General features: G+C 44.2%; 2 protein-coding genes across 2 annotated transcripts in view; both read right to left on the reverse strand.

The window, feature by feature from the left end:
• The window catches only part of LOC125948523 (uncharacterized), a 345,242-nt gene that overhangs the window by 183,214 nt on the left and 147,028 nt on the right, over positions 1 to 15,000 (reverse strand). The window lies entirely within an intron of this gene.
• Positions 7,480 to 8,649, reverse strand: LOC125959214 (odorant receptor 4-like). The gene is made up of 2 exons (XM_049692026.1): positions 7,597 to 8,649; positions 7,480 to 7,521 (listed from the first exon to the last, which is right to left on the reverse strand). The coding sequence occupies exons 1-2, from the start codon at positions 8,647 to 8,649 to the stop codon at positions 7,480 to 7,482; spliced, it is 1,095 nt and encodes a 364-aa protein (XP_049547983.1).

Here is a 15,000-nt window from a genome sequence, read left to right on the forward strand (position 1 = left end):
GAGCACATATGGTGCAGCGGAACGTCCAACATCATCGCGAAATCCCGCACCCTGAGTATCGCAGCTGAATGGAAAGAGGAGCGGAAATTCAATTGCGTACAAATTGAGCCACTAAGAGTGTGTGTGTGTGTGTGTGTGTGTGCGTGGTTGTGGCCGCTGCAGGTTTGATTAATACATTATGCGGATGCGTTCTGGTTTCATTTTCAAAATGGATTTCCGAGCCCGGGCGATCTGTTGTTTTGGTTTTTTCATTTTCCTTTTCAAACGCGCACCCAACGAGCCGTGGAAATTCGTTCTTTTGCTCTCTTTCTTTCTATCTCTCTCTCCTTTCGCTCCTTTCGCCTCTTTCACTCCTTTCTTTTTTTTTTGGCATCTGGTAGACTCCCTGCGTGGACGCGTCACGTAGTTGCCGGTGCCATTTTTGCACCTAATCCTGGACACATTTTTCAAACTTCTCGGTCCCGTACACAGACACACACACACGGTCACACCGAGCACGGTTGCATTCCTGTGTAAGTGAATCCTTTTTGGCGTGTGCCGTTTGCGTTTGGGACGGCAAGATTTATGGCCAAAAGATTATGTTTATCGAATGCTTATAGATTTTTCATCCACACATCCTACCGACGGCGCATCGAAGGAGTTGCTGCCCATTCGCGTGCAGCGCAAGGTCCTGCCAGACAGGCAGAAAGGGGGAAAAGAGAAGGGGAAGGGGAGAAGTAAATAAATGCTCATATTTAGCATTTTTGGCGAATAAATAATATGTGGGATTTGTTTTCAATTCCCCAAACTCCCAATCCGCCGGTGGTGGCACAAAAGATAGGATTCATATTCCGAAGGAGAAAAGTGAATTCCTTTTCGACAACAGCCTTTGGCAGATTCTAGGCAGTGCCCTGGTCCAACGTACATTCCATTCCATTCTTGCCTCAGGGGAGGCCCAGCTTCAGCTACGGAAAGAACGTATTCGCTTCTTGGGTTTGCGTCTTGAGGTATTTGCTCTGAATCGTTTGGATTTGGGCTCGCAACGAACGACGTGCACCGCGACGTAATAATTAACACATTTTTAAAAGGATTCCACAAAAAGGACGCACCCCCTACCCGGTATGCTCCCGCGAAATCGGCATCGCTGTTCGGCTCAGTCAGAAGTTAATTAACGCACATTCCGATTTATCGCGCACTTTCGTGGCCACACAAGGGGCAAGGAAGACGAAAGTCAGCATCCTATCTGCCTTCCTAGTGGATGGAGGAGAGCCTCTTATTCGGGGGCATATTTACAACACCTCGCCCTCCCCTCCCCGGAGTTGAAGACAGTCGCAAAAGGGAAACACAAGTTTTCCGGTAGATAAAGCGTTCACCGTTCACCGACCAACCTCCGTGACTTCTGCCGACCAGATGACTAGAATGCAGTTAGTACATCCCCTACAGAACTTCTCGATCGGGGCCAGATTCTTGATGCCTTGAAAACGGATCCTTGTCACTGCTTTTGTGGTGAAACGGGAGACGCAATGATGAAGACGCGTATCTTGGAAGTATCCTTGGAAGAAGATGGTCTAAGCCTCGGTGAGTAAAGGGTTTTTGGGCTACTCGGGATCGAATAAAAATCCTCTTAATCAGCGTGGTATCGAAAGGAGGGAAAAAGAGAAGAAGAGATGCGCTTCCACGAACGAGCGAACGTGAAACGCCGCGAGGATAATCTTATCTTCACGGCACGGTGCAGGAGATGGAGGTAGTTTACGATGGTGAGTTCGGGTTGGGTTAGTCGTAAAGTTTGGGGCCGCCTAAAGAGATTTGGTGTGATTTGTAGGAGGAATTTTTAATTTCTTCTCTTTCTCCTCCTGTGGCGCTTTCCTTGCGAAAATGCAAATCAGTCGCAGCCAGACGCCGAACTAGGGATTGTCAGTTGGCGAGTCAGAAAGTTTAAATGGGAGGTGGGGCGAAAGGAGAGTGATAAAATTCGATACCTTCCATCGGTAAGCCATTGTTAGGTGGTTTAGAGCGTTAGAAAGTACATCCATAATGGTCGCGGTAAAGGTTACGCGGATTAAGTCCGTACGCTCCAAGGAGAATGGGGTTACAGTGTGCCAGAGTTGAGCGATGCGTTGAACTAGGCCATACGCTTTGGGTAATTATTGGCAATAGAATTAGGTCCAATGCTTACTGGTAAATACGATCCTTGTGAAACATTAGAAGGTGATCTATAGTGAAGTTATCAATTTTAAATAAATGGAGCACACCAGAACATAGATGCCTTCAAAACCGGGTTCTAAAATTGTAGTACAACCAGTTGTAGTCTATCGCATCCTTACACACAACCAGTAAACAGAGTTTTTTTTACAAAAAACATCATATGGTATCAGATATTAGAAACATGACAGCTTAAACAGCGTTTTCTTGTAAATGTAAACCAGTTTTCCAAATTTAAACAAAGGAATTACAGCACCAATCAAAAGGAACTCTACAACAAATAAGCTCTGACAAATTTACCTGTTAGTTGTACTGAGCCATGTACGATACGTATCTTTGTGGGTTCGTTTCTATTTACCACTTAAATTTGACACATTTTTTGTAGATTGTTATCCAGGCATCAGATGGCTCGAAGTACACATGCCTCATTTACCAGCAATTGCTGCAAGTACGCTCGCTTGGATTGCCCTATATCTATACAATTTTGCAACCGTTCAGGCTACATTGTCATCCCATTAGGAATCCCCCTCACCGCTACGGTTTCGCTATTTAATATTCCTACTCACTCGCCCGACTGCACTGGAATCGTTTAATCCTAAAATACAGCCAATCCTATCACCAGCTGGGAGCAACCGGGGTGCGCGATTGGAAAACAAATTTCCTCAACACACAGCGCATAAACAGACCACGCACCACGCAAGAAGAAACAAACTAGACACAGAGGCAGCAGCGGAGAAGAAACAAAAAAAGACCCCAACGACTAGCGCGCTTCTTAAGCGGAAACAAATATTCAATAAACCATCCGAACTTTCTTATGCAAATGATATGCAAATAATGGGCGCTCCGTGCAACACCGAGCAAGGACACTACTAGCGGACAAAAGGGAAAGAGTTAGGCCAAGCCAAAAGAAGAAGACGATCGAAAAAAAACCCAGCAAAAAAAAACACACACAAAAAGGCTAACACCAATGAGAAAGAGTTGGCACTTCTGGCTGGTTGGCTGCTGGCTGCTGGCTCCTAATTTTAATTTCACTCTTTACCTCCCCGTTACACACCGCGGTACGGACTCCGTGAAAGTGATATGATTTATGCGTCCAACGGCCGTGCAAGGGAATGGAAAATTTCGGGAAAGAATGCAGACGATGAACCCACACAGCAAAAAAAAAACACACACAATCCCGAACTGAGCTCGCTTGGTGGCCGACAGATTGCAGAAGCGCCGACGATGTGCCGACGTGCTATCAACTGTTAATTAGTCTCCCGAGACCGGGGCTGAGCTGAGGTCCACCGCCTACCAGCTTACCAGCTTTCTTCAACCCGTTCTGCTGTTCTGATCTGATCCGCCGGGCGTTTCTTGGGCCGAACACAAACTTTGGTTTCCGTTCCGCCGTGCTATTGGTGGTGTTTGTACGCCAACGGCACTAATTCTTGTGCTAATTTGGCCATCTACCATCCTCCCCGGTGTGTGTGTGTGTGTGGCATGAGTCACGAGTGCACCACCCCGCGAAAGGGTTGAATGGCAACAGTTGGTGCAGAAAACGCCCGATCGGTGGCATCAGTTTACCATTTATTTTTCCACGTTTTTTTTTTCATTGTTGTTTTGTTTTGTTCCCTTTTTGTCGCCGCCGAAACGTGTTCCATTGGAGCGTCGCGCCCTCTAACGTTTGCTTTTGGAACGAGACGAGAGCTAATTTAATACATTTTTTTACTGTTTTGTTAGGTTTTTTTTTCTTTCTTTCCTTAGCTGAAGTTGTAAATCAATTTTTTTTCTATTTTCATCCCTCCATGTTGCCTCTTTAGTTGGCGCCATACTGCTTCTCCGCTAATGTTCTTTCATGCTCCGCACGAAGATCGAAGCAACCGATCACGGGGTTTGACGGATGACTCGCCGAGTGCCGGCAGTGCCAACTCGAAACGAAATTGGATTTTTGTCACTCCCTTCCTTCACCACTACTACTTTCTTTTGCGAACAATTTCCTCCCGACCGTAGAGCACCACTTCTACCAGGCACGGCTTCCGGTTCCGGGCTCCTCACCTCAACCCTCCCCACACACGGCCAGAGAGCGTCAACGGAGAAAAGCTTTCTGGAGAAAATAAATCAATGAGGAACAGAGCGCACCACTTGCGATTTTACTTGTACTTCCGTCCCATGTGTGAGTACGCAGGAGGTAAAGGAAAACCTCCTCCGTAGATCCAACCACCATATGCCCAGACATGTTGGCTGCTGGTAGATCCATTCTCCACTCGAGTAGCGAGTCGCGAATCTTTCGGTTCCTTTCGGAAGCAAACAAATAAATAATCGAAATAGAGCAAATACCGGTTAGTATCGGCTGACAGAACGAACAACAATGAGAGGCTATTGTAGTGGTAGCAGCTCCCGCTTCCCGCTGTCACTGGAAAAGTCAAATTAATTTCCGCGCACCGCGCCACGGTGGGGTCATCTTCCGGTCGCTTTCCGTAGAGAGGGGCATTTGCTGAAGGCGCGAGATTTATGGCCACCATTCCCGCCCAACTCCGGGAGCACAGGAATCAAACAATGCGAGGTGCCGTTCATGGTTTCATTGGACGCAGCTCAGGACGAGGTCGATTGACAGTACTAAAGCGAGGATTCAATTCCATACGACCTAACGCGCGTTAGCCATCCAATCGTCAGGCGTCAGGAATGGGAATTACGTTGGAAACATTCGGTTGCTGTTGTCGCTGGAATGTTGTTGCTGATTAAATGCTCTTTGCTTGTGTTCAAACGCTGGCAAAACTGGAAGGACGATGCACGTGGAGCATATCCCTGTTTGACGTAACCTATTTAAATATTGGCCTCGTTCGACCCCTTTTTTGGAACATTTCAACGATTGCGTTTTGCGCCCTCTGCTCTGCTCTGCGATGAATGGCCCCGGCGGTAAAGTGCGTAAAGTCACGACTCTCGAACCGGAATCTACCGGCTAACGGTGGCTGGGAGGAGAGAAAAGATAATTTAATCTCGCTTAATTAAAACGAGCCCCAGGGTTTATTTGCACAGATGATTGAGATGAACATAATTTTATCATTATCTTTACGAAGCTGCCATCACCCTCTACCGCTCTTCTGCCCTGTGATTCGCCGTTGTAATCCAATGCGCCGTGCTCTCGATGACACCAACTCTTAACTCTTTCGCCCTCAAAGAGCGGAAAATCCAACCGGGACGAGCGGCACCGAGATTGGGCGCGGTTGGGCCCTTTTCCGGTGACGGCTACTATCACGTCATTTGGTGTTTGTGGTGAAGATTACATCAAAAGGCGTGCGGAAGCAAGATGGTGGGATGGGTTGAGCTATCGTTGCAGGACGCGAAACGTCTCAGTTTTGTAACGACCGGTCTACAACAATCATTTGATGGTGGCAGAGGCGCTGGTAGTGGGGCGGTTGTGTCACTGGATTTGACGCGCGATCTGCCACTAACACGCGCGCACACACACACACACATACACCGGATCACGCTGTCACGGCCGTGTCGCGTTAAGGCATCATATTTCCACAGTTTATGGTTTTGTTTGCACTTTCACTCGGGCCGATCGGGCCCGGGGACCGGGAGTGGGTGGTGCAGATTTTTCCGTTTTAACGGGACCCTTAAAAATCATCCCCGAGTACAGTACAGTAAAAGAAAGGGGGAAGAGGAATCCGTTTCCTGTTAACCCTTTTTTGTGCCCTCCCTAGTCTGCCTCTGTTTGTGCTTTCTTCTTGGCGTCTCTCTTGGCTTGATTTCTGGTCCAAGGGGTGTCGTGTCAGATTGGTTAGGCAAATATTAAACAAATATCACTCCGTTTAGCTTTCCGTTTGGCTCGGTGCCGAGAACATGCCAATCAATGAATTGCCCTCAAGTGTATCAACCATCCGGGAGACAGGAGGAGGGTTTGAGGGAGGTGCTAGTAACGGATGTTGAAATGGAGTTGTTTAGCAAATTTTAATTAAAGCAAAGCCATCAAAACCCGACACCTTGGCGCACTGGTAGGGCTTGAGTCTTGGCCTCCTCGATGTCATCATAGGATACGGGAGAGCGTCTAGAGTGTCCAGCAAACGAAAAAGCCAACATCGTATCATTCGGCTAAAAATGAACTCGATTCAACCAGAAATGTGTTGTGGAATTTCGAACATCTTGGTACTTGGTACTGGCTACTCGATTATTTCCGTTCCGTTCCATTTTTTATGCAGAGCTCTTCGATCGAAATCATCGTTGATGTGCTAATGTTGTGACTGAGCAATCATCAATTGTTAAATGTGTTCCAAGCTCGTGATAGGTACATGCGCTAGCTCTGAGGATTGATTCGATGAGAACGCAAGCATATGGCTGCAGCGCGTATTCTGGTACGCAGATTTACTGTGCTCCATAATTACGAACAACACCTCCATTTCGATGATAATTGAGATACAATGTTTGGTATCCTGTAGGTTCTTTGTGTAAATCGGTGGAAAACTATAGCAGTGGTTCACTTTGAATACAATCATTTTACAATGCTTTTTACATTTTACCCCTTACTACAATAATGCAATAAGCACGTAAAGTAATTTCATTTTTTCTTCTTTGTGTTTTATTTTTATATGTTGATACACTTTCTAAAGTTACTATAAGCATAGATTATAAACTAGAAGTTGATGTCCTAGTATTTGATTTCAATATGAATTCGCGAAATCCGATCTGAAATCTTTGCCCTGCGTTGTATAAGAAAATCAATGTATGTTATTTAACTCTTTGTTTGTTCAAAAATGGCTCCAGAAACAACAATAAATGGTTGAGGAGCATAATAAACCAATAGTGTGAGTCTTCGGGAGTAACTGTGCTCTATTTGTTGTTTTCTAAGTTGTTAAAACTTAGATATTAAAAAAACTTTTTTTAAAATGCAAGATGAAGAGATTTATATTTTTTTTTAAATTTTGGCGTGACTTTTTTATTTTCTTGTATTTATCTCGTCTCGAATTTATCTAACATTTCAGTTAATGAACTCAAAACATACAAGAACGAAATATGCCACTTTTCAACCTTGTCAAAATTAACAACGAAGACTATAATGATAGTATGAATTATAGGTTGCCACTTTGTACAAATAATGCATCAAATAAGAATTTATTTAGCTATGAGTTTAATGTTTTCGGATTTTAATACTAATTAATTGATATTCAAATTAATTTTAATGAATAATGCTCAATAAATGTGTATTTGTGAAGATAGGTGATCAATATTTTGTTATGAAGACATCTACAAATAGTTTCAAAATAACCGATGCCAGTGCGCTGGTGAAAGTTACTTGTCTAAATTCCTGTGGTCCATCCTTCACTGTAAAATAGTGAAATAGGAATAAGCAGCGCGTACGACCTACAGAAAAATGAGAAAAACAAGATTGCTGCTCATAGGATGAATCATGGCTTTCCCTCCCACTAGACAGCATACCGTAACGAAGGTAGTCATGTTAGCCAGCATAAAAACCGTGCCTACTTTAATATCCGGCTGCGCGTTGGCGATCATAAACATGATTTTCTTCTGCTGCGAAACGGTCATACGATACCACTGCACACTATAAATGTCGGTCGAGAGGCTATCATTCTCGATCACCAAAATGTTACCAAAGAAGCACATCACAAACAGCTGGCTAGTGGAGGCGCCCAGAAACGGATAGACGGAGCTCTTCGGCGAGATGGCAATTACGTTCAAACACATACAGATAACGAGGCAAATCGTGGCGAAGATAGCGAAGAAATGTATGGTAAAGGAGCGATTTATCTGGCGAGCGAATTCTTTAATCGATTCGTGCAGCTCGATAATACGATTCAGCTCCGACTCCAGGGCGTGCGTCTTATACCACGGTACGGACTGGATTTTCTCATCCAACCGACGGAGCAACACCTTCAACGCCTGAATCCTCGCCGAAACGCTTATCATCGAAATCATCATAGTACCATCGATGATGAGCAGCAGATGAACCGCAACGAAGATCATGGCCGCGTGGTGGAAGTAGGTAAAGTACCACCAGACCGGATTGTCTAACGGCAAGAACGGGAAATGGAAAGCCAACGGTAAACCGAACTTCTTTGGGTCCGGCATGACAGCCGCCATCACGACGAAGCTCAAGGCCGACAGATAAGACCCGTGGAGCAGATGATAGAACATCCACATTCGGTCGGCATTACGGGCAAACACTTCCTCTACCTCCGGGTCCTCATCTGCCCCGAACAGGACTCGCTGCTGCCGAATGTTGTCCACCAACGAGCGGCACAAGGCACGCTGAAAGATGTAAAAGTAAGCGCGAGCAAACACCTGAGTCGAGGTGGCCGAAATCGAGAGACTCTCGGTTAGTGCGTCCGGAGAGTTCTTATGGATGAAGATGGCGTTATAGCTGAGATAAGGCTGCATCAAAATGACCGTAAGACAGTAAATGAGATGGGGCGATGGCTTCCTATCAGGATCAAACACGTGCACTCCTAGCACACACATGTGCGTCGCCATCCTGGTCAGGAGTCGTTCTAACTTCTTTTCACTATTCGCGGTAGCCATCGTGAATCGTTTGACTGAGGAACGGACAGCATTGGCATCGTTTTATAGTCCATCTCTCGAGGCCAAAGGCGGTGGGAACTGCATCATCCGGTTTTCCAATGTATTAGATCCGATTGAATCATGAGTAACACCATAAGAGCTGCACAGCAGCAATAATTGATCACCATGATTGCAATTATCGATCCGTTTTCCTGATTTCAGTGCGTGAAGCATGTTCGGGAAATTCTAGCAAGCCAATAGGAGGACCCACTAAAGACATTCAAGCGTGTCTTCAAAGACACACTAAAGAAATCTATTTAGCGAAAGCTATTCAATTGAAGTGCGAGGTACATGATTATACAATTCCTAACGACGCATCAAACCTAGAATGAGTCGTTTAAACTCAAATAAAATCCTCAGGTCGTCAGGGAAATTTAAACAAACCGATTGCACAAGAAAAAGAACTCATCGAGACCACGTTTTGAACTAACAAAGTTCAATTGGCTTAATATTGGAAAATACTGCTGTCGGCTGTTGAAGGGACCATCTCCTTTGAGAGAAGTACATAAACCTTCTTATAAAGAAGATTTTTAGTTGTTTATTATTTTGTATCATTTTGTTTGTTATAAAAATAAGTATTATATGTTATAAGTTTAAACACACGGCTCGTCCGTTCTTAGATATGTGGAAATAAAATTTAAGTGTTTACGAATATTCAAAAGGATTTTACTTCCTTCGATATTTACACTCATTCAACTACCACTACTCGCTCAATATAATTGAGGTTCACGCCTAGTAAACCAAAATTAACCGAATTACCAGAGAAACTTTTGCGAACCCAATTCGCCGAGAAGCTGTACTGCATACCGTGCGCTTACTTTTTTCTTAACAAGAAAATAGAAAAAGAATCTAATCAGTTTCACTGGTTCTAGTGTTCCGGAATAGATGAAATAAATCACTGTGCCAAAGGTGCAACCACACCCACCCTAGACGGAACAAATAAATCATCCACACTGTTCGCGGTCGAGCCACTTGTACTGACTTGGCTTGGCTTGGCTTGTGCTGCCTTGAGTAGACGCCTTTGCGTCCACAATTGGCGTGGCATCATCCCACGAGTACTATTGAGCCGAAACATTAGATATGCTACGAACCGTATCCTTCCGCCGGGCCCCCCTCGTTCCACGCATCACGCCATCCTGGACACGAGAATAATAAAAAAAATAAAAAACCCAAGCCAACATCCTTATCCCATTGTGTTCCGCGGGATGGCTGGCTGGTTGGCAGTTCCAGGATGAGCCCAACTTTTCCTCTCCACTACACTCCCTCCGTTTCGTGCGCATGATGCGTACGGTCGTAATTAACAATCGTGTTATCGAGATGCAGCATCCCTCAACCGCTCAACCGTGCCCACGGGAAAAAAGGGTTAGACACGTGACGCCCTAGCGCGGAACGGAATGGGCGGACGGACGGACGCGCGGACGGGCACACAGGCAGACGGGTTGGCCACGAGTGTCCGGGGAAGAAGGTAGCGAAAGAATTTCACATATGAATAAATAATCATGAGTCATGACGGGTTGTGCGGGTGTGTGCGGCTGGCGTGACGCTATCCCGTTCGCCCCGAGGGAATCAATCCGTAATTGCGCGGGGGGTGGGGCGAGAACCCGAGAACGAAGACGAGCTCGAACGAATGTCTATTGAACGCCGCAAATGGACAAAACAATGAAGCAAGGAAACTATTTTTTTATAAAAATGGGAAAAGTAGCTTATTAATTGGATAAAATGAATCTTAATGTTGTAGAACAGAAACTGTTTATGCTGCTCCGTCATCTAAAAAAACCAATACAGTGTTTATCATTACTGCGCATAGATTTTACTCTTGTTTTGATTGTTTTTATTGAACATAATTTTCATTCTTTCAAGTATTTGTGTAATTGTGACCATTGTACGGTCACCATCGCATCCATAGTCCATCCAAAGTAGTCCCATAGGGTGGTAGTGGTTGGTTTACCCACTTAGAAACGTAACGCACAAAAGACGATGAGCACGTAAGGTGTCTAATGGGGTGTCAGGCAAACTTTTCTAATATTCTTTCTCCCGTGCAAGTGGCACAGAACCGCGGTTGCGAGACGATGGCGTAGGGCTCGAGAACTCGTTTTCCTATTTATTTATGGGCTTTAAATTGAAAGGCGCATGGTGAGAAAGCGACGGGATGGAGGAAAGGAGATGATCCTTAGTACCACATATGGGAGCGTCTTGCCTTGACTAGATTTTGTCTGCCAAAGATACGGTGGCATCGTTAATGAATGAGTTGGCAAACACGAGCGACAGGCGAGACCATTCTCGCTTACCCGCCTGGCGCCGCATTTAACTCATTTGATTAATACACCACGTGTGTAGCAGGACGGACGAATAGCTGGAAAATGAGGTTGCGCCCATTGATAACGTATCGGGAGTAAGTTTTTCCTCGATTTCTTCTCCTGGGAGTCACTCTCCCTCCATCCATCGGTCTGTCTCAGTGTCGTAAGCTGACTTCCGTTCTGGAGGAAGATTGATGAGTCTAAATGGGAGTCGAATTCTTTCAAGTTCGGTGTCGCACTACTAGGTGCTTTTGTTTAATAGCTGCTTCAGTATTTGAGCTCAAGAGAGACTCAATACAAAAGATCCTTTGTAAAGGAGACAAACCAACTTATCGTGTTGGTGGTAACGTCTAGTCCCATCATTTTCAATTACATTTTTAAATGGCAAAATGAAATATTCAAATCACTGGACATTCCATACCAAAAACCCGGGGGGCAATTGTTTTCCAACAAAGAAGCGACTCCTCAAAGCTGTATTATGTTTACTCAAATGTTCGCCGGAGGTCCTCAAACCTTATAGCCTTATAGGCTTGTTGGAGTCAAACATCTTAATTCAGCCGCAACTGCCCATAATACTGCAGAGCCATTAGACATTAGGGCAATTCGGAACAGATAAAGTTCCCGTAAGACGCAACGGGTATTCACCCGAAAAAAAGAATCCTTCCGATAAGCTAAAGAAATGAATAAATAATAATCGTTTCCGGTGGGCCAACGCTTGCGTTTCATCGAGGGCGGATAAGAAAGGCCAGGGCAAAGACTAGCTTCACAGCGGAAACCGGCAGGAGGAAGAAAAGAGAATAAACAAAAAATATGCCAAAGCAAAAGAAAACAGTGGGGCCGGGATTCAATTACGGATTGCGCGGGACAAATCTATTAAATTTTACGATAATAATGCACATCCTTTCCAGCGGCGCAACCGGTGGAGTGGCCGGAATGGTTTCACCGTGTCCCAATACAGCCGCTACCCTTCGGCGCACCGTACACACCAACAACGGGGTTCTAGAATATTTTCTATTCACCGACCTGTGGAAAGGCACAATTACCGTACCATCGTTAACAATGAATGGCAGAGCCCCTTCCGCAGTGCCGGTTGATGCTATGTACTTATCCATTCCTTCCTTCCTTTGTCAATCCAGCAATTTCCATCTTCCCGAGAGCAAAGGACTTATCGCGCGTGCATTGCCGAATGCCGAAGGCGCAGCCTTTGCCTTTCGCTTGACGGATTCTAATGGTTCCACCTTCGGTTGGATGGATGATTATCTTCGGAGTAATATTTCACAGAAACTCCGGCGTGCCTGGAGCGTACGCCATGCGATGTTTACTCTCGCGAATCAATCGACATACATAAACCTATGGCTATGGGCCTGTGCCTTCTAAGCTGTCTGCCATTACCGCTCAATCTAGGGCCTTTCAAGTGTACGGGCATTCGGGCGGCTCCTTCCTTTTGAGCGCTTTGATGTTTTGCTTTAATTTCAAGAAAACGGATAACAGATCTTAAACTACTCCGGCAAGATTGGCAAACTAACCGAAAACACTAATTTAAATGCTAATCATCGCACATACTCTCACCTCACACCCGAAACGAGGCTTACGATCGATCACAGTGGTTACAGCATCGTCTCAAAAGTTGGCCATTTTCGAAGGACCAGTTGTTTATCGTGGCCAGAAAATGGTCCACTTCCGGTCGCTCACATGTCCCGGGGCGGCATCGGATTATCTCGCGTAAGTTTTGCGCGCTTGTCCTTCGGGCGGAATCCAAGACGATGGCATGGATGGCATCAGTACTATCGACACCACGATAGCCGACACTGGGTCTTCCCCGGGGGGGTGGGATAAGGCGGAGGCGGTAGGAAATGGTAATGTTTATTTTAATGACAAGTCATTAGCAAATTTGTACCACTCAATGTGCAAGGGGCATGGCGATAGTTTTCGCCGATAGCGACGCTCGCTGTCATTAGGAATTAAATGTAAATAGATTTATAGGGAGCAAGGAGTAGTGTGGTGGTACAGGAACACGGTCGTAAGGTGCCTGATGGTGGATAAAGGGCTGCTGGAATCGAGCGAGTTTGGTTAATTGCGAGATATACGAAGCAAAGTGTGTTGTCGCGTTCGCACCGCTTTCTTCCTTATTCCCACGGGAAGTGCGTGTTGTATTTACTTTCAATTATGCAATGTAGCCGGAGCAGTATGGGCCGAACCGGAAACGGTGCCATTTGGGAGGTTGCCTAGCGAATGCCGCGCCTAGCTTTGACAGATTTTAATTTAGTTCTTTAGTGTGGATGGTTTTTTTTATTGTGGGTTTGTGTTGCTCATTCCGGGTTTTTTTTTACTTAATGTGGCCAACCTACCGCATCATATTTCGCTTGTGATGGATGATGCGGCATTATGAAATTAGCCTTTTTTCAATCGTATTTCCCGACATCTTCAAGGGAGTTATTATTTGTAGTATTAAAAAAAGCCAGCGACAACAAAGAGGATGGTTCCCCTCAAAAAAGGGTTAGTGACATAATCGTCACGGTACAGGCAAATGGCCTGGGGTATTCGTTTTAAGCTGGCGTCACCAGCACTGCACCGACCGGATTTCATCGCGCTTCTCTATAGCTCTGCAAAACGCGTTCAAAGCTGACTATAGAAAAAAAACTCTTAAATTAAGTACACCCCGTATGAGGCGTACTTTCGGTTCCTTGAAAATGTCCGTAAGATTACGGAACTATAAATGTTTTTTTTTAAATAGATAAAAAACAAATCTACATCTGAACGGATTCGGTTGGTTGCCAAGTTGGAATTGTATAATTACATATTGAATTTTTATAAATCTTAGCTGAAAAAGTGAGTATGTTTTTAAGGCAGTTATTAAATTAAAATCAGCTTATCAATCCGCATACTTTCTGTGGGTGGGACTTGCCCTTACATGTGCTGATGACGGAGCTCTCGCTTTAGCATTTTCTTCGAGCAGGGTAGTCAGAGCAATCGCGGTTACAGTTCAAAAGGAAGCTATAGAGGAGTGCCCCTGGGATGAGTACAGTTGAGACTCATCCAGCGAGGAAGAAGAAGTGATCGATGAAGTATTCCAACCGGTCGATGAAGTATTCCAAGCGAGAAAATTATTGAAAATTAGAGAAAAAAAGTGCAACAGAATGTTTGAGATACTGGGCACTAAAGACCAACAAAACACAAGAGTTCGTCAAGATAATCCAGAATATAATGCGCACAAATTAAAAAAATATGAGGTCTTCCGACGTGTGCCAAAAGGTTATTGAAAACACCTGTTTCGAATACTTCAGAGATCTCCACAATGAGAAATGGGCAACTTTGGTATAAAGGCATCAAAACATGTTTCTCGACCGGTCCGTTCATCGTTAAATGTAAATTCTTCCTAAGAGGGGACTTTGTTGTAAGCAATAGTTTTCAAAATATCTTGGTTGGTTTTTATCTAAAAGTAATAAGATAGTTAATTTTGAAGAGCAACAGCAACAACAGCAATTGGAGGAATCAATATATTAGGCAAACAATAACTCCACAACTATTTCACAAGGCTTATAGAATCATCAGATGATCACATAACTAAGCAAACTAGTTTATCCTATAACACCAATAGTTTTCAATTTTCTGCTTTTAGATGTAAACTGTGTGCTATAGAAAAAAACCAGGAAAACAGTTTTTTATTCATTATCTTTAGATAATTATTATATTTTACTTTAGTTTAATTTAATCGATGTTAGTCGATAAAAATAATGGTTTGTAATAAGAGGACAGTCTATTTTATTATACTCAAATTTAGTAGTAAAACGGTAAAAAGAAATGTAGTAACTCATGCTTAAAATGGTATTGCAAAATTATTGAATAGAAGAAAAGGAACTAGTTGTTTTTTAAATGACAGAGAAAATGATTAAATAATTTTGCGTAAAATACTATCGAAAGTTTTTTCGTTGTCAGTAATGTCCGATTCATTTGGATTTCCTTCAGA

Source organism: Anopheles darlingi, chromosome 2, assembly GCF_943734745.1.
Source record: "Anopheles darlingi chromosome 2, idAnoDarlMG_H_01, whole genome shotgun sequence".
In the NCBI taxonomy this organism is placed as follows: Eukaryota; Metazoa; Arthropoda; class Insecta; order Diptera; family Culicidae; genus Anopheles; species Anopheles darlingi.